The 24,417-nt window shown below is 51.0% G+C and overlaps 2 protein-coding genes and 2 long non-coding RNA genes across 20 annotated transcripts in view; 3 read left to right on the top strand and 1 right to left on the bottom strand.

Moving 5' to 3' along the window:
- Positions 1-3,493, top strand: part of ZNF517 (zinc finger protein 517) — a 6,789-nt gene extending 3,296 nt beyond the window's left edge. For 3 of the 5 annotated variants that reach the window (XM_043602157.1, XM_043602154.1, XM_043602153.1), the window contains 3 exons: positions 452-578; positions 864-977; positions 1,764-3,493. In XM_043602157.1, coding sequence (XP_043458092.1) covers positions 545-578; positions 864-977; positions 1,764-2,965 — 1,350 coding nt within the window. In that variant the 5' untranslated portion in view covers positions 452-544 and the 3' untranslated portion in view covers positions 2,966-3,493. Of the gene's footprint in view, positions 1-419; positions 579-863; positions 978-1,289; positions 1,408-1,763 lie in introns of those variants that run through there. The other 2 variants (XM_043602156.1, XM_043602158.1) reach the window with 2 other exon arrangements.
- Positions 1-9,434, bottom strand: part of LOC122495957 — a 13,082-nt gene extending 3,648 nt beyond the window's left edge. Inside the window, exon 1 of the long non-coding RNA XR_006300649.1 lies at positions 9,321-9,434. This is a non-coding gene — a long non-coding RNA (uncharacterized LOC122495957). The remainder of the gene's footprint in view (positions 1-9,320) is intronic.
- Positions 4,869-5,793, top strand: LOC122495956. Its single transcript, XR_006300648.1, has 2 exons — positions 4,869-5,077; positions 5,331-5,793. It is a non-coding gene; the product is annotated as an uncharacterized LOC122495956 (long non-coding RNA).
- ZNF7 (zinc finger protein 7) lies at positions 9,396-24,417 on the top strand. 13 transcript variants are annotated; one of them, XR_006300647.1, is made up of 6 exons: positions 9,691-9,838; positions 11,190-11,232; positions 11,604-11,730; positions 16,543-16,659; positions 20,105-23,087; positions 23,794-24,417. XR_006300647.1 is itself a non-coding variant. In XM_043602151.1 (5 exons), the coding sequence occupies exons 2-5, from the start codon at positions 11,206-11,208 to the stop codon at positions 21,901-21,903; spliced, it is 2,070 nt and encodes a 689-aa protein (XP_043458086.1). In that variant the 5' UTR covers positions 9,402-9,504; positions 11,190-11,205; the 3' UTR covers positions 21,904-24,417. The 13 variants fall into 13 exon arrangements, 11 of the variants coding, with proteins under 11 accessions (XP_043458077.1, XP_043458086.1, XP_043458082.1 ...); XM_043602151.1 differs by lacking the exon at positions 9,691-9,838 and adding an exon at positions 9,402-9,504 and having other exon boundaries at positions 20,105-24,417; XM_043602147.1 differs by lacking the exon at positions 9,691-9,838 and adding an exon at positions 9,402-9,504 and having other exon boundaries at positions 11,571-11,730; positions 20,105-24,417.

Raw genomic sequence — 24,417 nt, 5'->3', positions numbered from 1 at the left:
TCTCCTGAAGCCCCTGAGCTTCAAGGGTCAGCAAGCAAGGTCAGGGGCCCTGTCCGTCCCCAGCACCTGCCTCCATCTGGTGTGAATGGTCAGACCTTCTTGGTGCACACAGCCTTTGGCTTCTCCACTAAGAGCAGAGAACCAGAGAACAGGACAGGAACTCTCCCCACCAGTGTGCAGGCTCGGCCACCAGCATCTCGAGGGTGCCCCTACCCAGGCCAAGGTTGAGACCCTCACTTCTCCCGTGGCTTTTGCAATAGGGCTGTTCCACTTTTCCTTGGAGAGTGTTGAGGTGTACCCCCTCCCCCCCCCATGCCAGGCCTTAGGAATGCAGCAGTGACCATACAGAAGCCTTGACTTCCCAGAGCTGAACAGGCGTCCTAAATATCCCTGACATGGTCTCCGCATCTCCTGCCCAGATAGCCCCAGACAGCAGAGTTTGTGGTTGCAGGAGGCCGTTGTGTTTGAGGACGTGGCTGTGTACTTCACGAGAATAGAGTGGAGTTGCCTGGCCCCCGACCAGCGGGCACTGTACAGGGACGTGATGCTGGAGAACTACGGGCACGTGGCCTCACTGGGTGAGGCTTCCCCTTCCATCCTGGGGCTGGGCTCAGACACAACCCTGCTTCTTCCACCGGCCTCCTGGGGGAGTTGGTTCCTTTCCAAATTCAAAGCCTAACATGTTCAGAGGGGAAGTTGGAGGGGTTCCCGCTCATCTCTCCATGGCCACCCAGCTGCCCTGCTCCTGGGAAAGTAGGTGTTCCAACCCACCCCAAGTATGTGTCCTCTGAGGCCTCCAGCCAGGCAGCCAGACACCCTTCCTCCTGCTCCCTGACACGTGCTGCTCTCCTCCCTGCATGTAGGCTTTCTCGTTGCCAAACCAGCGCTGATCTCCCTCTTGGAACAAGGGGAGGAGCCAGGGGCTTTGATTCTGCAGGTGGCTGAGGAGCAAGGGACTGTGGCCAACCTGTGCCCAGGTAAGTGCAAGGCACAGCAAGGCCTGGCCTTCACACAGCTCCTTGTAGCCCCCTGGTGCTTGGAAGGCTGTACGTTTAGTTCCTCACAGCATGGCCAAATTTCTTACTAAACACCTTGTTTGTCATCCAAGGTCACCCAGGACTAACTTGTACAAGAAACCCAAGTGCATGAACATCCTTCCTGGTGCCCCGAGGTGTCGGGCCAGATCTGTGGGGGCAGTGGGTATGTGAGGAAGACCCAGCAGGGAAGACCCTTGAGCTGCTTTGATCCTTCCAGCTCCCCGTGGCTCACATGCCAAGGCCTGAGTTTGGGACTGCAGAGGCTGCAGAAAGGGAGGAAAGGTGGCCTGCAGTCCATGGGGCCTGTATGGGCAGGACTCTGACCTGTCTACTGAGTGGATGACCTGTGAGTGAGTGCTGGGAGGAAGAGGTGAGCAAAGGATAGCAGTACGCCACACCCTGCAGGTCCCACTCCTGCTTCAGGCCTGCTCCCGACCCCCCAACCTCTGCCCCAGTACTTTGGGCCAAGCTGTGCCCTCCCCTGTCCTCCTGATGCCCCTCCCTGGTCATGAGTTCCCCTCTTGAGCTAACCTCCCACAGTGCTTAAGCCCTTAATGAACCTTCCTTTGGGTCCTCTTATACAAACCCTGATTTTACAGTTTCTTTCTTGCAAGAAGTTTCCAAACCTCTCTACCACTTTGACATGAGGATTCTGTCTTCAAATCAGAGTTCCTTTTGTGAACGTAGAGGCGAGGTCACCTTTCCATTTTCTGTTCATTCTTCCAGATTCTAGGATGGAGGCCGGGGTCAAGGAGTCTTCTCCGGGGAGAGTGTCCTCTAAGCAGTTAGGACTGTTGGGCACAGTTTGGGGGCGCCTCCCTGAGGAGAGGAATGGCCGTCCTAAAGATGGGTCAGATAAAGGACAACTCGACCCCCAGGCAGGCGGCCTTGGTGGGGAACTTAGCACACCCCTGGGGACCCTGGAGGCAAAACAGCCAGGCTTGGGCCCTGCAGAGGCTGCTGGGGACAGAGTGTACAGGTGTGCTTGCGGCAAGGCGTTCAAGTACAACTCGCTGCTGCTCAGGCACCAGGTCATCCACACGGGGGCCAAGCCCTACCAGTGCACCGAGTGTGGCAAGGCCTTCAAGCAGAGCTCCATCCTCCTGAGACACCAGCTCATCCACACTGAGGAGAAGCCCTACCAGTGCGGCGAGTGCGGGAAGGCCTTCCGGCAGAGCACTCAGCTGACCGCACACCACAGGGTCCACACGCGGGAGAAGCCCTACGAGTGCGGCGAGTGCGGGAAGGCCTTTGGCCGCAGCTCCCGGCTCCGGCAGCACCAGAAGTTCCACACGGGAGAAAAGCCGTACGAGTGCGGCGAGTGCGGGAAGGCCTTCTGCCGCAGGTTCACCCTCAACGAGCACGGCCGCATCCACAGCGGGGAGCGGCCGTACACGTGCCTGCAGTGCGGGCAGCGCTTCATCCGCGGGTCGTCGCTCCTCAAACACCACCGGCTGCACGCCGGGGACGGCCCCCGAGAAGACGGCGGCCGCCAGGACCCCCAGCCCGGCGCCGCACAGAAGACCGCCTCGGGCGCCAGGCCGTTCGAGTGCCCCGTGTGCCAGAAGCCCTTCAAACACAACTCCTTGCTCCTCCTGCACCAGAGGCTGCACACGGGCGAGAAGCCCTTCGAGTGCAGGGAATGCGGCAAAGCCTTCAGCCGGAAGTCCAACCTCACTCTGCACCAGAAGACCCACACCAAGCAGAAGCCCTTTGCCTGCACGGAGTGTGGCAAGGCTTTCCGCAGGAGCTACACGCTGAATGAGCACTACCGGCTCCACAGTGCCGAGAGGCCCTACCGGTGCCGGGCCTGTGGCGGAGCCTGCGGCCGGCCGTCAGCCCTCACGCAACACCAGAAAGTCCACGGGCCCGCGTGTTCCCGGGAGGGTGGGGAGGACAGACGGGTGCCCCACTGGGCTCCCCGTTGAGTTGATGAAAGGCGGAGAACTCATCCAGGAGGGGGCCCCAAGGCAGAAGGCTGTCGGTCCTCCCCGCTTGGCTGTGAGAAGGGTCAGGGCCAGGGCTGTGGTCGAGCAGCCCGAGGGAAGGGCAGTGAGGAAGGCTGAGCCAGAGCGGGTCCCCCCACGACTGCTGAGCCCAGATAGACGCCCGCGGGAGGGCGGCATTTCTAAACCGTCCAAGTCTGCGCCTGGAGGCACACGCGGGCTCCAACACAAGTGGGGGTTGGGGGTGGGTTTCGTTTTCTCTTTCCACTCCTCGGGTTTCCAAATATTGACTTGTGATGGGGGGAGGGGAGCGGAATCTGTTGGCTTTTTTTTTTTTTTTTTTTTTTGGATGTTCATTTGTTACTAGAATTGACCAAGATCAGACTGTTGGCAGGGGACCCAGCCACCTAGTGGGGCAGAGGACTAGAATCCACACAACACCTGCCATGGAGATGTTGGGAACTCTCAGGTAGACCCAGGGTTTGTTGACAAGCCACGGCAAAGCTGGAGGGGTAGTGGTGGCTGAAGCAGGACTCGGGAGTGGGGTCTGCAGGCTCCCAGGCAGTGCCTTGGGAGCCCCAGCCAGGCTAAGTGTGATCCCTCAGCAGGCCTGTCAGCAGAAGGTATTCACTGGGGAGAAGCTTCCCTGGGTGGCCGCTGGTGAGAGGGGCCATCTCTTAGTGACCCTTCTTCTTCATCAGCCCCCCGGCCCCAGGAGCCCCGAGAACACGGAGGGGCTTCTACAGCATCTTACAAAAGGTGTGCCAGAAAGGAAGCCGCCAGCCCCAAGCAGAGCTACCAGTGAATGTGTATTTTTTAATCATTTTTCCCCCAAATATAAATTTATTTTAGGACATTTGGGAAATGCAAGAACTTAGAAATGTAAAAAACTGCCCTTTGGTCTCACTCTTCAGAGATCACTACAGCGATGTTTGGTGTGTTTTCTTAGCCTCTTTTTAAAAATTTTAATGCTTATTTATTTATTTTGAGACAGAGAGAACATGAGTTGGGGAGGCACAGAGAGAGGAGAGAATCCCAAGCAGTTTCTGCGCTCTCAGCAGAGCTCGATCTCATGAATCACAAGACATGACCAAAACCGAGATCAAGAGTTGGACAGTTAACTGACTGAGCCGCCCAGGCACCCTCTTAGCCTCTTAAAAAAATTTTTTTTTAATGTTTATTTACTGTCGGGAGACACAGAATCTAACCCAGGCTGCAGGCTCTTGCTGTCAGCACAGAACCCCGACGTGGGGCTCAAACCCACGAGACTATGACCTGAACCAAAGTTGGATGCTTAACCAAGTGAGTCGCGCAGGTGCCTCCCCACCCCGACTCTTTTTAATGCACATGTATGGTATTTGTTTTACAAATCGGGGTTTACTTTGCTTAAAACCGTGTCCCTGCTGACTGGTTTAGGTAGCAGCTTCCTTGCTGTCACACATCTGTCCTTTCCTCACACCTTCACTGTATTTGTTGGCCCCGTAGCAGACCTGTGCACATTTGCTTGTGGCTGAGGTGGACTTTCCCCATCAGGGTTACAGATGTGGAGGGACTGTTTTTAACCATTTGATTAATCATGAAAAATGCCAGTCTTGTTTTCATTTATATTTCTTGGCCTTTTCGTGAGTAAATTCTCTGTAAGCTCTTGTACCTATTTTTTTTTTTTAATTTTTTTTTTCAACATTTATTTATTTTTGGGACAGAGAGAGACAGAGCATGAACGGGGGAGGGGGCAGAGAGAGAGGGAGACACAGAATCGGAAACAGGCTCCAGGCTGTGAGCCATCAGCCCAGAGCCTGACGCGGGGCTCGAACTCACGGACCGTGAGATCGTGACCTGGCTGAAGTCGGACGCTTAACCGACTGCGCCACCCAGGCGCCCCTCTTGTACCTATTTTTATTAGGTTTTTAAGCCTCTGTGTTGAGCTCCAATCCCTTTCCCTTAATACCTGTTTCTTCAACTGTGATACAAACCACAGGTCTTTTGGTGGTGGGTGAGCATGGAAGAGATGGGCCGGAAACTGCGTCATACACTTGAGGAAGTGATATATTACAAATATTTTTTCCCAGTTCCTTATTTGCTTTTAGTTATGAGGTTTTTTTGTTTTTTTTTTTTTTTTTAATTTTTTTTTTTTCAACGTTTATTTATTTTTGGGACAGAGAGAGACAGAGCATGAACGGGGGAGGGGCAGAGAGAGAGGGAGACACAGAATTGGAAGCAGGCTCCAGGCTCTGAGCCATCAGCCCAGAGCCTGACGCGGGGCTCGAACTCACGGACCATGAGATCGTGACCTGGCTGAAGCCGGACGCTTAACCGACTGCGCCACCCAGGCGCCCCTAGTTATGAGGTTTTTAATAAGAAAAATACATGTTCCCTATGGGCAAAACTGTCTTGTTGTGATTAGAAAGGCCTTGTCCACCCCAGGATTTTATAAAACACTTTCTTTACTTTGGTTAAGTTACAGAAATACTACATATTTGCAGTAAAACAATAACGAAATCTCAATACAAAAATAGGAAATATTTCCCTCTTCCCTTGTCCCACATTCCCACCTTACTCCCCAGACATACACCTGTTAAGTCTGGGTAGTTCATTCCAGACTTTTTTCTCTACATTTCAAATATTCAGCCTATGTGTGCCTGTGTTTTTACAAACAGGATTACTCTAGTGTTTGAAATGACTTTTAGTGTGTCAAGTCACCGGGCTAAACTGCCCCCAGAATTCCCTTTCAGCTGAATTCCTGAGTGGCAGGCTATGCAGGAGGAAGGAAATGGTGGTCATTTGTAGCTCACACACCTACCTAATACTTAGACACTAACCCAAAGGCTGTTGTGAAGTGATTTTGCAGATGTGATTAAAGCACCTAATCAACTGATTTTAAGTATCCTGGTAGGTCTGGAGTAATCAGTTAAAAAGCCTTTAAAAGCTTAGGTTGGGGCGCCTGGGCGGCTCAGCTAGTTGAGCGTCCAACTCTTGATTTCAACTCAGGTCATGATCTTGGTTTGTGGGATTGAGCCCTGAGTCAGGCTCCAAGCTGCCCTTGCCCATCTCTCTTCTCCCTCTCTCTCTCTCTCTCTCTCATTCCTCCCAAAATAAATAAATTAGCTAACTAAATAAGCAAGCAAGCAAGCTTAGGTTTCCCTATGCCTCCAGCCTGTGGAAAAGCATCAGCTGGTGATCTTGTCAGCAAATCCTCAAAGTATTTGCAAAATGTGGTTTTCTCACTAAGTAAGAATATACTTGAAGAGGTGCCCTTTTTCAAAACACAAAGCCAGTTTTCAGCCCTGACTTTTTTCCAAAATTTAAAAAAAAAACTGTGGTAAAATATACACAGTGTTTGCCATCTTAACCATTTTTAAGTATACAGTTTGGTGGTATTAAGCGTATTCATACGGTGGACCCATCACAACCATCCATCTTGAGAACCCTTTTCATTTTGCAAAACTGAAACCGTTCCCATTAAACGATTCCCCGTTCCCTTCTCCCAGATCCTGGTAACTACCATTCTACTTTATGTCCCTATGATTTCTGACTACTCTAGGAACCTCATCTTAGTGGAGTAAAATAGTATTTGTCCTTTTGTGACTGCTGATTTCAGAGTATAATGTCCTCTGAATTTATCAATGTTGTAGCACGTGATACAATGTCTTTCCTTTTAAAAGGCTGAGTAATATTTACTATTGTATGGTTGGACATTTTCCTTAGCCACTCATCTGTCATGGAGACTTGCATTGCTTCCACCTTTTGGCGACCGTAACTAATATTGCTGTGAACATGGGTGTACAAACATCTCTTCCAGACCCTGCTTTCAATTCCTTTGTGTATTCACCCAGAAGTGGAATTGCTAGGTCATAAAGTAATTGTGTTCAATTTTTTTCCTGTTTTCTACAGTGGCTGCATCATTCTACACCCCGACCAGCAGTGCGCCAGGGTTCCCTTTCTCCAAATGCTCGTCAACACTTGTTGTTTTTGTTGTTTTGATAGTAGCAATCCCAATGGGTGTGAGCCCTGACTTTTTTTAAACAGCAGTATTCAAATGGACACTAACAGGAAGCAGCTCTCCTCTGAAAAAGAATTCAAAAGTATCAGTGACATCTGGTAGAGTGAATTTTGTAAAAGGCATATCTCTGAGTACCACTTCAGCCATATTTCAGTTCCATTCTAATTAAACTTGAACTCCCGTTCTGAGTGCAGGAAATCCACATAATTTTTGGAAATCCTATTTTTCCGTTTTTATGTTCCTTTAAAGAAAAATAAGTTTGCTGACTCAGGTTACTCGGTCTTTCAAACAGGTTTCTATTGAGCATGTGATCCTTGTTGAGCACAGAAGAGATGCATGATGGAAACATCACAGGCTCTGCCTTTGAGGGACCTGGGCCTGAGTAGGAGAAAAGGAGTCACACAGGAGAGGGAGGAGATGGGGCCTCAGGAAGAGCCTGGTGCCCATAGACAGCCCAGGACGGGTGGGGACAAGGTCTCTCTGTGCTGGACACAGGCCCTTGTCACCAACCTCCTCAGGCCCTCTTGGCCCTACTTCCAACTCCCTTTTTGTTCTCAGGATTCCCAGCTCCTGACCTTCTCAGGCCGGGGGATTAGGGAAATTCTGCTTTTGTGCAAGGCCCTTGGGTCTATTGGTTCCTCCCACCAGCTTTGGAGCCAAGCAGGCCTAGATCCAAAAGACGTTCCTAGAAATAGCAAACAACCCTTTAGAGCAAGGCTTTGATACAAGCCAACAAATCCAGAGCCCACACTCCCAACTATCTCCTTTATCAAACTCACACACCAAGGCAGAGCTCCTCCCGCCCTAATTCATCCCAGAGCCACTTATCAATCAGAAATCCCATTTCTACCCTGGAGCTTGCTGAAATTATTCAAACTATCTGACCCTGATTTTACTTAGTGTACCTGCCCTGCATTGCCCATTCCTTCCTGCAGAAACCCCAATAAAGGCTCTGGGCCACACTGTACCCTCCCTCTCTCCTGCCTCCTGACCTATGCTGGCGCTTCCCAGTGTGGCCCTTCATGTTGTACCCTGCCTTCTAGAGAAACTGAGTATAATTATCTTCCTTCATGACAATCATTTCCAAGTCTGCATGTCTTACCATACCAGACTAAAACAAGCCCTAGGTATATTGTAGTATATCATGAGACTCCTGAGTGCCCAAGGATGGCCTGTGGAGAAGCTCTGTTCCAGTTTGTTGAAAGTATTATTGCTCTGGGCTACCTACTAGGATACAGAAAAAGTCCTTAGAAACACATCTTCTTGTAAGTGATTAAGGTAACGACTTTTTCCCTAGTTACATTTATGATGTGGAATCCTATTCCCAGGCTGGAAATAGCTGGAAAGCAATCTGGGCTGGCTCAGAGAAGGGACACACTGACCATTCATAGTGTTTAGGCCTCTGGCTATGAACAGTTGGTTTGTTTGCTCATTGGGCCCAAGGTTCAGTGAGGATTGTGGGACTGGGGCATGGAGGTCCTGGAATGGCCTGCAATGGATAGAAGAAATCCCCATCACTGCTGCCCCGCCCCCACCCCAGCAGCACCTGCAGGGCCTTAGCACCCTGGTATCTGCACCCCCAACACCGCCCAGGTGTGGGGTGGGTGGGTGCTCTGGACCAGGCTCTCGTGCTGGCTGAAACAGCTCTATCCTAAGGGTCTTTGCCTCCCCTTCTTGCTCTTTGAGTCATCTTGGGAATGACCCTACCCATCTACCTAGAACAGGCTAGCCTGCTGTGTGAAGACTCCAGTTGGAAGGCTCCCAGTAGGTGGGACCAGAAGTGTGCTCAGCGCACCCGGGTTTCTTTCTGGAAGCGCCTTGGTTGGGAATTAGGACCTGGAGGGCGGCTGGGAAGCAGGTATGTTCCCTGTCCTTCCCAGTTCTCTATTCACTCGTTTATTCATTATTTGCACAGATGCTCCCTGTGCGTAACCAGAGAGGATGTGGGACTGGTAGAGTTGAGTTAGGAGCGGCGGTGTTGCAGGCTGTGAGCGCTAGGACCGAGAGGCTCGGGAAAGGAGCTGATCTCGCCAGAGAACCCCGCAAGGCCCGCTTTTCCCTAGTACCTCCCCTCGGAGTCGGGGCGGGGGGCTGATTCAGTCCATCTCCTCCCGTAGGGTTTGCGCCAGATTTCACCGCGGCTGTCAGGGACCCCGATACTTGGGTCGTCGACGAGTCGAGTGCTAGGTCTCTTCTACCGCAAAAGTTCTGCGCATTCTCTGCCCCGCCCTTCCCGCCTCCGGGGCGCATTCTTCCGCCTTAGGTGCCCTGCGCCTCCCGCCCAGCTTCAGCGGTGTCCGCGGCCTGGACCACGTGCCCCAACCACCCAGACAATACCTGCTGTCTCCACTCGGCTCCTCTGCCCTCCTCCCAAGCTAGCCGCTCCCCCGTGCCCACTTCGCCCGTGGTCGGGGCGTCTCCGTTGCCCGGTGCCTGGACCGTGCCCAGCGGGAGCTGCCTTCTGTAGAAAAGCCCGGGCACAGATCTGGTGCGGGGTCCAGCGTCCCCGAGGTGATAAGAGGTAGGCGGGGCCGGGCCCGGGCCACCTCAGGCTCTTCACCCGCTTCGCCAGGACCCCCTCCGCCCTTTGGCCTGCACGTCCGCCACCTTCCGCGGGCCCACCCCTCCCTTGACCCCAGCCCCGCCCCTCCCTTGACCCCAGCCCCGCCCCTCCCTTGACCCCAGCCCCGCCCCTTCCCCAGCGCCGGGGCGGGGCGGCTGGGAACCATCGAGACGGCCGAGCCTCCGAGCCGCCCAGAACGCCCGGAAGTCTGTGAGAAGAAGAGGGAGCGTGAGCCCGAGGCCCGTTTCCGGTTTTGTCCCGCGTTTCGAGGCTCGGGCGGCCCACGGGGAGGGTGAGTGGGCGCGTCCGGCGCGGACTCGGGTTGGGGCACGTTACGTGCTCATCGTCCTCGGACCGAGTGGCAACCGGCCGACCCCCGCGTCCTCCCGCCTCCGGCACTGCGGGCCCGGCGATCCCCTGCCTCCCCGCTGGGAAGCGCGGATGTCGCGAGCGGCTTGGGGAGGCCATGGGCGCCTGGCGTGGGAGGTGGTCGAACTGCGGCCGCCTTGGCCCGCGGAGGCAGGAGGCATTTGGGCGAGTCCTGCAGGCCCGGCGCGGGATCCACCCGCGGCCTCCCACCAGGTGTAGGCCTGCTCGAGAGGGGATCCCCTGATTCTCCTTTCTGCATAACTACAGCTTCTCAAGTCGCCTTTTCCCCTCATTTACTGCCCGTGGGACAGTGGTAAAAAAAAGGGCTGTGCCTAGGGTAGGGTGGGGTGTTTCCCTTCTCAGGGCCTGTCCGTTTCTACTGGGAACCTGGGATCCAGCGCTTCCAGATTCACTCTTGGCCCGTCGCAGGTGGGGGCCCACCCGGCAGTGCTCATTACTGCCTGGGTCAGCTTCACTATGCCCACGGCCTGGAGCTTCCGCCCACACGCCACTTTCTGAGCCAGAAGCTCCCATAGGAAGCCCACTTCTCATTCAGACTGCCTAGGGGAATGCCTGGGATTGGGGCCAAGTTTATGTAGATTGCCGGGGCGGGGAGGGGGGGGGGGATTCTGAGTCCGTTCCTTTTTCTACGGTAATCCACTGTTCTGGCGTCATCCTCCAGTCACACCACCACTTCCCCTTGCTGCTTGTGAACAGCTCCATGGACTCATTCTGCCCATTCTATTTTGCTTCAGTCCCTTTGCACATGCCTTCCCTGCTGCCTTTAGCGCCCTCCCTACCTCCATCCTCTTGGCCTAGTTAGCTCCCCTGGGAAGTGACTCATCATTAAACCAGAGTTTCCTAGTTTAAATGCTTTCAGAGTTTTCTTGCACTGGGGCATGGTCATGGTTGTGATGTTGTGTTTGTATCGTTAACCCTTTAGACTGTGCTTCATGATGGGAAAGTTCTCAAGCGTTGTGCGCTGCTACATCCCCATTGCTTAGTCTAGCACTTACCACGTGTGGCAACCACCCCTTCTGTGTCTGGAGTGATTCCCACACACCACACACTCGGAAAGATGAAGCTTTGGTGGGGAGTGGGGGAAGATACTTAAGTGCTGTGGTTATGTTGGTTCCACCTTATGTCCTTGCTAATGAACATCTGGGGTTAAAGGTAAAGGATTGGAGAACACAGTACCCTCTCAGTTAGCCAGGAAGTCAGGGCTAGGGGTCCTCCAGTACCCTGACCTCTGATCCTTTCATAACTGCCAACAGGTCTCATCCAGGACACATGGATGCCCATCCACCGAGCCTCATGGTAGGAGTGTGACTGCCTCCGTTCCCTCACTTGCTCTGTGAGGGCCCCTACCTTTTCTTCTGAGAACCCACCCTGCCCACTGGGCCTTGGCCTAGACCCTCCATTGGCCCCTTGTGGCCATTCCCAAGCTCAGGCAAGCCCATCCTCTGCCCAGACTGGGGCCCATCTGAGGCTCTTGTGGGGGGGAGGTTTGTAGGCCTGGCTCCTTCCCCCTCCTTCATACTGCCATTCTCCTTGATTTTAGAGCCAAAGGGGCTTGGTGACTGTCTTGCCCAGCCCTGTGGTACATGTGGCTGAGACACACCATGAGGTGGAGCCAGGATGGGGCTGGCACCCAGGTTTCCCTGGGGTGCTGGTGTATGTTTTTTCAGGAGGCTGTGACGTTCGGTGATGTGGCCGTGCACTTCTCGAGGGAGGAGTGGCAGTGTCTGGACCCTGGCCAGAGGGCCCTCTACAAGGAAGTAATGCTGGAGAACCACAGCAGTGTGGCTGGACTAGGTGAGGCTGCATCTTGGGACCCCTCCCCCTGCATCATTGGTCAGCACCCACCTAGCCAGGCCCTTGTCAGGGCTGTGGTTATGGGGGCCGTGGGTCTTTGTGGGTCAAGAGCTGACCCTGGGAGGTGTTGTGGTGAGTTTTGTGCGTTGTAAATAACTTTTCCCGTTCTCTTGTGTTTGTTAACTTTAAAAAAAAAAATCTTTAATGCTTATTTTTGAGAAAGCGAGAGAATGCAAGCAGGGGAGGGGCAAAGAGAGAGGGAGACAGAATCTGAAGCAGGCTCCAGGCTCTGAGCTGTCAGAACAGAGCCCCACGAACCATGAGATCATGACCTGAGCCAAAGTCAGGTACTTAACTGAATCGGGTGTCCCTGTGTTTGTTAACTTTGTGAGGTCAGATTTTAATGAATCAAATCCATTAGTTTTTGCCTTATGCGCTGTATCTTTGAAATTTTATTTAAAAGTTCTTTCCAAGGTCATAGAGACAATTTGTACGTTCGCCTGTGAACTTTATCTTTCTTATTTAGATCTTGGCACCACGTTTGTGTCTGGAGTTAGGTAGGAGTCTTGCTTTATTTTTGTTTATATACTGAGCCATTTCCTGGTATCACCGCCTAAGCAGCCCATTGTCTTCCGTTGATTTGTGGAGCCACCTTTTTTCATGTGTGTGACTGTGTTTCTGAGCTGGCCTCGTAGTGTGTCTTAATACCTGGTAAGACAACTTTCCCTTTTTATTCTTTCATAAAACTTTGCTTATCTACACGTGGGTAATAAGATAATTCTTTCATATAAGTTTATAGTAAGTGAGTTATTCAATACTTGGAACTGGAATTTTTATTGGGAGTGCTTTGAATTTCTAGAACTAACAAGAGAAGAACTGATCTCTTCCTCATTAATTGTTCCCACCCAAGACCATGGAATGTGTCTCCATTTATTCTCTGTAATTTATTAGAATTCTAGAAATTTAGGGGCGCCTGGGTGGCTCGGTTGGTTAAACGTCCGACTTCGGCTCAGGTCATGATCTCATGGTCCGTGAGTTCGAGCCCCGCGTCGGGCTCTGTGCTGACAGCTCAGAGCCTGGAGCCCATTTCAGATTCTGTGTCTCCCTCTCTCTCTGTCCCTCCCCTGTTCATGCTCTGTCTCTCTGTCTCAAAAATAAATAAACGTTAAAAAAAAAAAAAAAAGAATTCTAGAAATTTATTAGATTTTCTCCAGAGTGGTCTGGTCCCTTCTAGATGCTTTATTTTTGGTTGCTTTGTGAATGTATCTTTTTTTATGTTGCTATATTTTTAACTGAGTATAGCTGCTCTACAGAAATGCTTGTATTTGGTAACTTTGTTGAACTTCCTGCTGCTCTGGTGCTGTATTCTAGGAGGAGTCACCTGCAGCTGAACCAGTGGTGGTTTCCCCCTTGGTGCCCCCAGTGTCCTGGCCTTTAGCTGTGCCCAGAGCCACAGTGGTGTGTCAGACAGGACTTATGTGGATATGCCTGTTTTGTTCCTTATTTAATTTTTTTTATTTGAGAGCGAACGTGTGCAAGTCGGGAAGAGGGGTAGAGTGAGAGAGAGAGAGAGAGAGGGAGAGAACTTTAGGCAGGCTCCATACTCAACAAGGAGCCCTACTTGGGGCTCGAGCCCACAGCCCTGGGATCATGACCTGAGCCAAAATCAAGAGTTGGTCTCTCAACCAGATGAACCACCCAGGCGCCCTTTGTTCCTCGAGTTAAAGGGAATACTTCAGGGCACCTGGGGGGCTCAGTCGGTTGAACGTGCAACTTCAGCTCAGGTCATGATCTCAATGGTTCGTGGGTTTGAGCCCCATGTCAGACTTTGTGCTTTGGATTCTTGGTCTCTCTCTCTCTGCCCCTCCCCCGCTTGTGTTCTCTCTCAAAAATAAATAAACATAGAAAAAAATCTAAAAGGAAGATTTCTAGGGGCACCTGGCTTGGTCTGTGGAGCGTGCATCTCCTCCATCTTGGGACTGTGAGTTCCAGCCCACCTTGGGTGTGGAGATTACTGAAAAAATAAATTTAAAAAATAACTAAATAAAAAGACCCCCCCCTTTTTTTTTTAAAAAAAGGAATACATTTAATTAACATCAGAAGTTGACTAATCATAATCGTAAACAAATTCTTTTTCTGCATCAATTGAAGTGTTTGTATGATTTTTTCACCTTATTAGTCTTGTAAATCTTATTAACGTGTTTTGTATTTCTGGAGTAAACTCTACTTAAATTATATTTTACATATAAATTTCAGTACTATTTTGGATTCAGCTAGGCAGTATTATGTTTCAGATTTTTGCTTCCCTGTTCATGAGCAAAATTGACTTTTAATATGTTTCTTTGTATTGTTTTTTGTTGTTTTGGGTTTTTTTAATGTTTATTTTTTGAGAGAGAGAGAGACAGAGCATGAGTGGGTGAGGGAAAGAGAGAGAGAGAGACACAGAATCTGAAGCAGGCTTCAAGCTGTCAGCACAGAGCCCAATGTAGGGCTTGAACCCACAGACTGTGAGATCATGATCTGACCTGAGGTTGGATGTTTAACTGACTCAGCCACCCAGGCACCCCTGTTTTTTGTTTTTTGTTTTTTGTTTGTTTGTTTGTTTTTGTGTTTTAATTTAAAAAAGGTTTAAAAAAATTTTTTTTTTGAGGAAGAGAGAAAGAGTGTGAGCGGGAGAGAGGCAGAGAGAGAGGAAGACACAGAATCCGAAGCAGGCTCCAGGCTCTGAGCTGTCAACACAGAGCCCGACGCAGGGCTTGAACTCATGAACTGTGAGATGATGACCTGAGCTGAAGTCATTTGCTTAACTGAGCCATCCAGGTGCCCCTATATGTTTTCTTTTTGTGAATTGTTTTTCTATTTTTTTGGCAAATGGCCTTTGGCATATGAGTTTCATAAGATGAACTGGGCACATTTTGCTGTCTTTAATTTCTGGAAGAATTTATGTAGGTGGAATTACAGTGTTTGGTAAAACTCACCGGTAAAACTCACCGGTAAAACTGTCTGGGCCTTGGGCCCTTGGGAAAGGAAGGTCTTGCGCTAGTGTTTTTTGCTTTTAGTTTTGTTTTTGTTTGTTTATTTTTTTAATGTTTATTGATTTTTGAGAGACAGGGAAGGGGCAGAGAAAGAGGGAGACACAGAATGTGAAGAAGGCTCCAAGCTCTGAGCTGTCAGCGCAGAGCCCGACGCGGGGCTCAAACTCACAAACCGTGAGATCATGACCTGAGCCATCGTCAGATGCCCAACCGACTCAGCCACCCAGGCGCCCCTGGTTTTGTTTTTTAGTGAATAATATCTGTCAAGTTTGCAGGTTTCCTTTTGTGCTGATTTTGTCATTTTTAGTTTTCCTGTAAAGTGATGTGTTCGTTTAGATTTCCAAGTTTTTTAGCATCTGTTTGTTCATGATACTCTTTTATTTTTAGTCTGCATTGTGTGTGTAGTTGTTTTCCTTATTTATTTTATTTTTTCACTGTGTTGACCTCAATCAGTTTTGCCACAAGAGCTGTCGTATTCATTTTTTCAGAGAACCAGGTTTTGGTTTGGCTGATCTTTCTCTGGGGGATAGTGTTGTTGCCTTTGTTCTCTATTTCATTGAATCCCACCCCACCTTTATTATTTTCTTCCTTTTTATTTATTTGAGTTTGCTGTGCTGTTTTGTTCCCAACTTCTCGAGTTTAACATTTATCTCATTTGCGTTTTACTATGCTCATTTCTATAATAAATGTATTTAAAAATGTAAAATTTTATTTGCAAACACTGCTTCAGCTTCATCCCATGAGTTTTGTAGTAAATAGAGCTGCTACTTAGTAATTCATTATTTAGTTTTCAAGTAGTTGTTTGTTTTTAGTTTTTTAATGTTTATTTTTGAGTGTGTGTGTGGTGTGTGTGTGTGGTGGGGGGGGGAGGGGCAGAGAGAGAGAGAGAGAGAGAGAAAGAAACCCAGAATCCGAAGCAGGGTCCAGGCTCCGAGCTGTCAGCTCAGAGCCCGATGTGGGGCTCGAACCCATGAACCGCGAGATGATGACCTGAGCCGAAGGGAGATGCTTAACCGACTGAGCCATCCAGGCGCCCCAAGTACCTAATAGCTTTGAGCTCCGTGTTGTCATAACCTTCACATCCAATTATATTTTGGGTTGGGGCACAGTGTTGTATTGTCCTGTGGACATGACTCCCTTCACAGTTGGCCTAGAGTTGTTTTCTTTGTACATTCCACATGTTCTTCGAGAGAGCACGTTTCCTGCTGAGCATGGAGTCCTATGTGCACCTGAGGCCTTTATCCTGCAGGGTCTCTCTGCTTGCCCTTCCCCACCCCCACAGCCGGAAACCTGGGGGAGGGAAACCCTGACCACAGGGCTTAGCGCCCTCCGAATTAAAATCCATTCATTTGTTGGCTTACTTTTGTTGTTTCTGTCTTGCTTCTTGGCCACTCCTATCTCCTGGAATGTTCTGCCCTCTGAACTGAGGGACAGGCCATCTCTGCTGAGGGAGGTGCTGGCAGTGCCTGGCTGCTGTCTCCTAAAGCTAGACCTGGCCTGTTCCTTGCAGATTCTTTGGTGATAGATCCCCTGAGGATCCTGGCCCTGGTGTGGATGGGGATGGGCTGGGAGTCCAGGTATCTCTCATTGTCCAACTTGAGGAGCTGGACAGAGAGGACCACTGTGTCCAGACCCTTTCCCCCTGATGTTCCCTTTGGAAGCTCTGCTTGTGCTCCAACAGCCCCCTGCCTCTTAATTCCTGGAAACCAAGAGCATTGGGCCCTGGGATGTACCCTCAGCCATGCTGACATGGTCCCCTTCTCTGCCATCCCCACAGCAGGATTCCTGGTCTTCAAGCCTGAGCTGATCTCCCGGTTGGAGCAGGGACAGGAGCCATGGGTCCTTGACCTGAAGGGAGTCGAGGGGAGAGAGGTGGCAAGGACCTCCCTTACAGGTGAGGCTTAGGCCTGTGGCAAAGAGGTTTCCAGGTAAAGGAGTGAGGAGATGTTCGGGGAACCCATGCCCAGCAAGGGTTGAGGGTGGGAAGCTGAAGGCAGACCCCAGGGACCAGCCAAGAGGGCATGCCGGGCTGCCTGGGGGCACCACGGGGCCACAGGTGGGCCCGTTGACAGAACTATCGCCTGGTCGTGGGGTTGTATTGGGAGAGACTGAACTACAGAAAAGCAGGGACATGAGACTCTTACGTGTTATAGCAAAAACAGAGTTTGCTTTTCAGGCATAGGTTCAATTTCCAATTTTACTGATGTTCTTGTTAAGCAAAGTGCAAAGGAACTTCCAAGGGAAGCACTAAGCTTGGCTCTGAGCAGCCTCTCAGGCAAACATCAGTCATCCCTGAGATAGTTGCCGCCCACCTGCCAGCAGCTCCTCCAGAACTGCTTGGGCTCCTGGGTGACCCCAGCCTCTCACATCAGGCTTCAGGGCTGTGTTGGGTCCTAGGGCTGCTGTACCAAAGCACCACAAACTTGAGGCTTAAAACCACAGAGGTTAATTGTCTCACAATTCTGGAAGCCACACGGCCAAAATCGAGGCATCAGCAGGTTCGTGTCCTGAGGTATGAGTGTATGGGCAGGAGTGTTGGGAACATTGACCCCAGCCCCCAGCCTCCTTGGCCTTGCCTTCCTGCTTAGACCCCTTTTTGATCCTTCCTGGGAAGGAGGTAAAGCTGTAGGCTAGACCAGTTAAAACCCAGCTCCTACTAAGTATTCCCAAGGTGGAGGAGAGATTTCAAAGAGGGTACCATGGCGGAAAAGCTAGCTGGGGCTGGCAGAATTGGGTAGTTCCATGGGTTTGTACGCAGCAAATGGTCTTTATGGTGATGAGGCAGCAGCAAAGAAAACCTCCCCACAATAAATGTAGACTTGTCACAAGCCTGAGACATAGGACAAGAGTACGGACTCACAGATGAAAACCTGTGGAGCGTGTCAGAAAAATGTAAGTACCCAGAGATGTTATCTGTGCCTGGCTAGTGCAGCAGGTAACTGAGGAATGGCCCAGAGCGGCAGCAGGTTGCAGAGCCACACCCCTAACCCACCACCACAGCTACCTTTGTCCCCAGCACAAGAGACCTTAGTGCCTGTCAGCCTGCAGGGACAACATCTGTTGTCTGAGGGAAAACCACTTCCAGAAGGAGGCTCTGTTTTTTAACATGTGCTTGTATCCTCTCACAGGTTGTTCAGAGCTTACAGAGAAGGGCTTTCGAGTTCTAGGGAAGGATGAGAACTCTAGGCTTCAATTATGAGTCCCCGAGGGGCCCCGTGGGCAGCGTCATGCATAGACACACACAGCGAGGCACTAGTTAAAACAGTGAGGATAGATTTTTCTTAATCCATAGTAATAAATTGCAATGGAGAAAGTCCAGTGTGAGTGAACTCGGCTTCCATTTGTTCAGACATGATCAGAGCAGGCAGGGGGTGAGTGGGGTTCAGCTAGAGCCAGGAAGTGATGGATTACAAGAGCGGAAGGGAGTGGACCCTCTGACACCTACCTGGGCTTGCTGACCTCTGCTTGTGGCATTTGGGTCTTGCCCTCCCACAGAAGTTGGGAGACAACCTGTCCCTCAGGTGTGGCTGGAATAAACAGATCGTTCTGACAGCCTTGAGTTTTCTCAGGCACACACCTTAAGGAGGGCTAGGCTCATCCTAGGGAGGAAACCTTTAGCTGTAAGTAGCGACATTAGTCTTTTGTCCTTACGGGCCAAGGATGAGGCCTGGTCAAGAAAGGCTCAGAGGAGCCTGGCTGAGCTGGTCAAGAGAGGGTCTTTGTCAGAGAAGGTGTCACTAGTAAGTAGGGTCACGTAAAAATGGGCCGTGCTGGGTACGAGTGTGACGTGGGCCCAAAGAAGAGAGGGACCGTGTGGCTAGCTGAGCCTGAGGGGAAGCCTGGTGCGTAAGGAGGCTTCTCATAGACTTGGTTGCAGAAAGCCAGATGGAGGCAGACTCCGGAGAGGAGTTGGGTGGGTTTGTGGCTGCTGAACCACGTGGATTATCTTTCTCCTTCCTGTGCAGCGGGAGGTTCTAGGCTCACAGCTATGGACGTTTCCACTGTGCTCTTCCTTGGCGTCCATGGGGGCCTTTGTTTTCCAGCAGGAGGGAGAGGAGAGCAGTGCGTGTCCACTTTCTCATCTCCAGAGTGGAGGGAGGCCTGGGCAGAGGACTGAGTGAGCCAGCACCATATGGCCACTCCTGCCCTGTCGAAAGGTTGTGTGATTGTGCCCCAGAGGCCAGGTAGGAGATGCCCTGTGTCATAAGGGCACAGAGAGGTTGAAGGGGCATGTGTTGGGGGAACAGAATTGGGTTCATTCCTGATTCTGTAATTAGCTGTGTGACTGGGGAACCACAAGCTCCTTCTCTGACTCACTACTGACCTCATTGGATTGTCACAAAGACTAATTGAGGAACGGCCAGGGACTAAGTGTTCCTTATGCCCAGAAGATGCTCAGTATGTGATGGCCTCTTCCTCACCCTAGGACTGACTGAGAACTTCAGATCACCGAGCTGGAGAGGGGACTGACATTAAGAGCCACCAGGAACCCTGGAACTGGGCCCCTGGAGGATATTTCTGTGGGGTAGAAATGGACTGGTTATAACAGCGGTTATCGCACTGGTTACGAAGTTGGTTGTGATGTTAGTTATGACCCTGGGTGTGATCACAGACACCAAGGAGTTTAGCAAGGGTACTCTCTGGGACTGCCGAGTAGGAGAGGGGCTGACACTTATTTGGAGAGTCCAGAAGGAAGGCAGATGTCAGGAAGGCCTCGTGGGGGCCAGTCAGGGGTGAGTGGACTGACCAGAACCCCAAGGGAATGAGAAGGCAGTATAGGCCACCGGGTGTGGCCTCCTGGAAGCTGTGGGGCTGACGTACATGGCCAGGTGTGTATCAGAGAAGGTGGCTCGGCAGCAGCTGGAGGAAGCCAGATTCGGGTCTGGGGTCCTCCTCAGTACCACCCCCCTTCAGGCTCACCCAGGGCGTGCCCCACGGCAGCTGTCCAGCCTCATCTTCCTCGGAACCTGTCCGTTAACTCCCCTCACCACGCCTCTGGATCCAGGAGCCTCTGGCACCTCAAGCCCAACCTGCCTCTTGCCACACTTGCCAGGCTCTCCAGCCCAGAGCTTCCTTATGGATTTTCACTCATACCGGTTCCCCACGGGACGAGCCTCTGCTGATGTGTCCCCCCCCCCACAGGAACACACGGTAGTTGAACGCATGAAGTAAAAGTGTCAACGAAGCTAAATCTTGAGAACTGTCCAAGGCCCGACTTCTGGTAGTGTTTTTCCATGTGGGTGTATCCTTGCCTGATGCAGCCTCCGCCACTGCCCCTGGTCTTTGTCCTTTCTCTGAGCACAGGGGATAAGAACCATTTTATTTCCTGTTTATTTCAGATTCTGCAGTTGGGATGGCAAGTGAGCAGGCCTGTGAGGACGTGGATGCTCTAAAATCGGAACCCCGTGTGGCCATGGTCAGAAGCTCCCCACAAGGTTTTCCTCAGAGTTCTGGCTTTAGAGACACCTCTGATTCTGAGGTCTGGTCAGAGAGTAAGCCAAGCTCCCTCCTCCAGAAAAACTGCTTGAACACTGGCACTGTGGCTCCCAGGAAGACCTTCGCCAAGGAGGGTGCCCAGGGACGTGGCGAGCTGGAGGGCATTGGCGTACTGGGTTGTCACCCTGACAAAAGTAAGGGAGGTGCCGCAGAAGGGACATCCCGAAGATGTGATATGTGTGGCAGGAGTTTCAGGTCGACTCCGGACATTGCTCTGCCTCAGGAAATTAATACACCGAAGAAACCTAACAGATGTCCAGAGTGTAAAAAAAAATTACCTGATTGCTTGCAGGGGAAACCTCGAAGTAACTGCCATGGAGAGAAGCCGTATGAATGTGAGGAATGTGGGAAAGTCTTCAGGTTGTGCTCGCAGCTTAATCAGCATCAGAGAATCCACACTGGAGAGAAGCCATTCAAATGCATCGAGTGTGGAAAAGCTTTTCGTCTGAGCTCCAAACTTATTCAGCATCAAAGAATTCATACTGGAGAGAAGCCTTACAGGTGTGAGGAGTGTGGAAAGGCCTTTGGTCAGAGCTCCAGCCTCATCCACCACCAGAGGGTCCACACGGGAGAGAGGCCCTATGGCTGTCGGGAGTGTGGGAAGGCCTTCAGCCAACAGTCTCAGCTGGTCAGACACCAGAGGACCCACACTGGAGAGAGGCCCTACCAGTGCCAGGAGTGTGGGAAGGCCTTTAGCCAGAGCTCAACCCTGGCTCAACACCAGCGGATGCATGCCGGGGAGAAGCCTCAACTTCCAAGAAGCCCAGGTAGTCCCAGCCACGTTGCCCATCAGAGAATCCACGCTACAGAGAAACCGTTCAAGTGTGATGAGTGTGGGAAGGCCTTCAGGTGGGTGTCTCGCCTTAGTCAGCATCAGCTGACCCACACTGGAGAGAAACCTTACAAATGCAACAAGTGTGCAAAAGCCTTTGGTTGTAGCTCACGGCTTATTCGCCACCAGCGAACTCACACTGGAGAAAAACCATTCAAGTGTGATGAGTGTGGGAAAGGCTTTGTCCAGGGCTCACACCTAATTCAGCACCAGAGAATTCACACCGGAGAGAAACCCTACGAGTGTAGTGACTGTGGAAAAGCCTTCAGCCAGAGTTCAAGTCTCATTTACCATCAGAGAATCCATAAGGGAGAGAAGCCCTACGAGTGTGTCGAATGTGGAAAGGCTTTCAGTATGAGCACACAGCTCACAATACATCAAAGGGTCCACACTGGGGAGAGACCCTATAAGTGTACCGAATGTGGGAAGGCCTTCAGTCAAAACTCAACCCTTTTCCAACACCAGATAATTCATGCAGGAGTGAAGCCGTATGGATGTAGTGAGTGTGGGAAAGCCTTCAGCCGGAGTTCCTATCTTATTGAGCACCAGAGGATCCACACTCGTGCCCAGTGGTATCATGAATATGGGAATACCCTGGAAGCTTCTACCCATGTGAGCCGTAGAAAAGTCAGCACTGTAAAGAAACTGCATAAATGTAACGAATGTGAGAAAATATTCAGGTGGCGCTCACATCTAATCATTCATCAGAGAATTCACACTGGAGAGAAACCTTACAAATGTAACGAATGTGGCAAAGCTTTTAATCGGAGCTCACGGCTTACTCAGCATCAGAAAATTCACATGGGATAGACCACCTGTCTTTATAAATGTGTATAAATGTGAATAAACCTGCAGCCTTAACCTTAACGTATTTTATATGGGATCATTTATACTGACAAGAATTTAGAATGTGGGGATAGATTCAGAATTGCTCCCTTAAGAAAGAAAATGTCCGAATTCGTACAAAGTGGATATATCTTTGCTGCAACATGTGACCTCATCCCGCGCAGCAAAGCCTGTGTCCCTCAAGCCAGGGCGCACAGGTGTAGACTTTCGAGTTCACAGAAGAAAGACGCCACATCCCGCGGATGAGGAAGTGTCATGGGGAAAGGCCCATGAGCCCTGCCACACAAGTAGCTGAGAAGTTGCCCAAAGCGTCTTCCCTTAGCAGTTCCTTAGTCAGTTCCTCAGACTGGCTTCAGCAGTAAGGATGTGTTAGCTTGTGCTAGTGGAAGCCCAGAGGAAGCTGCCTTCTTCACCTGACTCCTTTTCCTCCAACTCCATCCCCATCAGAGCAACCCGGGGCTACAGCCAGAGGGCCTGGCACCAGCCTCTTCAGACAGGAGCTTGGATCAGTGCAGGCACTCCAGGAGTAGCACCTGCACCCAGGGACCTGCTCTGTGACTCTGGATGCCACTGTTCTCCATGAAATCCAGAGTCTGTCTGCTTATCTGAGCATCGTTACAGGGTGACCATAAGAACTGAATGTGGGAGACCTCCCTGCTCCCACACTGAGACCCCGAGCCAGCATCTCTAGCGGAACCCAGGGCAGACCTGGCCTCAGCACTGCAGAAACCGCTCGTGTGAGCCCAGCGGAGCTACCCGGAGGCCAGGCTGCTTGCCAGACTCCCCAGAACCGCTCCTGCCACACAAACTGCCAGAACCAGGAGGGTCTGCGAGCTGCATGTGAGCCCATTGCCTTTTCCCGGATGCTGGTGGAGGTGGAGACAGACTGCTGACCCGCAGAATGAGGCTAACAGTGTTGATGGTGGCCCCGCCCTCAGGGTCCTGGCCCTGCCAACTGTGAAAAAGTTCCAGGGGACCAGAAGTCTTAGACTGGCTACTACCCACGACCACTCACTCGAGACCTGCCGATCTTTGGTGTCATTGACAGTTATCGGAGGGGTGAAATTTGGGCCAGGGACCCCTCCCCCTTGTCCCAATGGAGAGGCCCATTTCTCCCACATACAGAAAGGTAACCCAGAGGGACACAGGTCAGTCACTTCAGGATTTATTGCAACACTTGATTTGGGTCACCATCACCTGGTATGGTTAAGCCTGTGGGTAGGTCCTTGAGACACAGCCTCAATGGCCATGTGTGGTATGGCCCACCAGCAGGTTCTGGATTTGTATTAGGTGAAAATCAGGCTGGCTGATCCCTCTGTTTGCATTGGGAATTCCCCAGCTTTCTGGCATTAGGAACAGCAGAGTTCAGGATGGTCAAGTCTGTGTGTTTGTGTTTCTAATACATGGACAGGGATCTCGGTCCCACAGCAGGTCAGCCCAGTTGCCACCCACTGCTGCTCAGCCAGGCACAACGCGTGATATGTTCTTAGGCCACAGTGCTAGTCCTAGGAGTGAAGATTGTCCCCCTGGCCTGTACCACCCCCTTGGAAGTGGTGTTCCCAGCCCAGGTGTCAGGACGCCATGAAATCATTGTGCCCATTTCAGTGGCTGTAACCGCCTCTCCACCTGTACCTACTGCACCCAGAAGTGTGTCCAAGAGGGTCATTGTCAGAGGACCAGGGACTTTTCGTGGGCTCACGTGCCTTAGGAAGGCAGTTTGGTCACTGAATGTGCCATTCCCAGAAAGGAAACCTGTCTCTGCCACTTCTGGGTAATGATGGGACAGAGGGGTGGAAAGATACATGAACTCTTCCAGATTCCAGCCTGAGCATGGTGCTTTCTGTCTTCTAACAGCAACCACAGGCCAGCTGAAAAGGGCCAGAGGATTCAACCTAAATCTTCTTTACCTGGATTCTCTCTTTGGATTGATACGGTTCTAGATCAGGAGCTGACAGATTATAGCGTATGGGCAAAATGCAGTTTGCTGTCTGTTTATGCAGCCTGTGAAAATATGTACGAGGCCATTAGACTGGGCGACTCTCATGCCTTGGGAACTACACAAGCAGATCAAAAGCTAAGCCAGAGTCCGTTCCTGTAAATGCACTCCTATCTGAGAAAATGAAATTTAAGAACACCTAATCACAGTCAACTAGATTTCCCCAAATAAGGCACCTGCTTAAGCCATAACCAGTCACACAGTTTCCCAGTTTTGCTCCTGCGTCTATAAACACCTCTCCCTTTTCTCCTGCCAGCACAGCACTCCTGATGTTTCAGTGTGGTCCTGCCTGGCTCCAGGCAGTGTTTGTTCAAACATCAACTCTTCAAAAATTTAATGTACCTCAGTTTACCTCTTAAAAGGCCTAAAAGCTAAGAAGGGTTTTTTACATTTTTAAATGGGAAAAATGACTATTTTATGACGTTTGAAAAGTATGTTGAAATCACATTTCAGTGTGACCAAATAAAGTTTATTGGAACAGA

This window comes from Prionailurus bengalensis, chromosome F2, assembly GCF_016509475.1.
Source record: "Prionailurus bengalensis isolate Pbe53 chromosome F2, Fcat_Pben_1.1_paternal_pri, whole genome shotgun sequence".
In the NCBI taxonomy this organism is placed as follows: Eukaryota; Metazoa; Chordata; class Mammalia; order Carnivora; family Felidae; genus Prionailurus; species Prionailurus bengalensis.
Note: the sequence above shows the minus strand (reverse complement) of the source record. Positions and strands in the feature narration are given on the sequence as shown.

Bases quoted from the DNA above. Each gene is read 5' to 3' on its own strand.
- ZNF7 (XM_043602142.1), top strand. From the start codon at position 11,520: ATGTGGCTGAGACACACCATGAGGTGGAGCCAGGATGGGGCTGGCACC. The intron at 11,731-16,542 runs GTGAGGCTGCAT...CCATCCCCACAG, and splicing joins CAGCAGTGTGGCTGGACTAG to CAGGATTCCTGGTCTTCAAG. The intron at 16,660-20,104 runs GTGAGGCTTAGG...TGTTTATTTCAG, and splicing joins GGCAAGGACCTCCCTTACAG to ATTCTGCAGTTGGGATGGCA.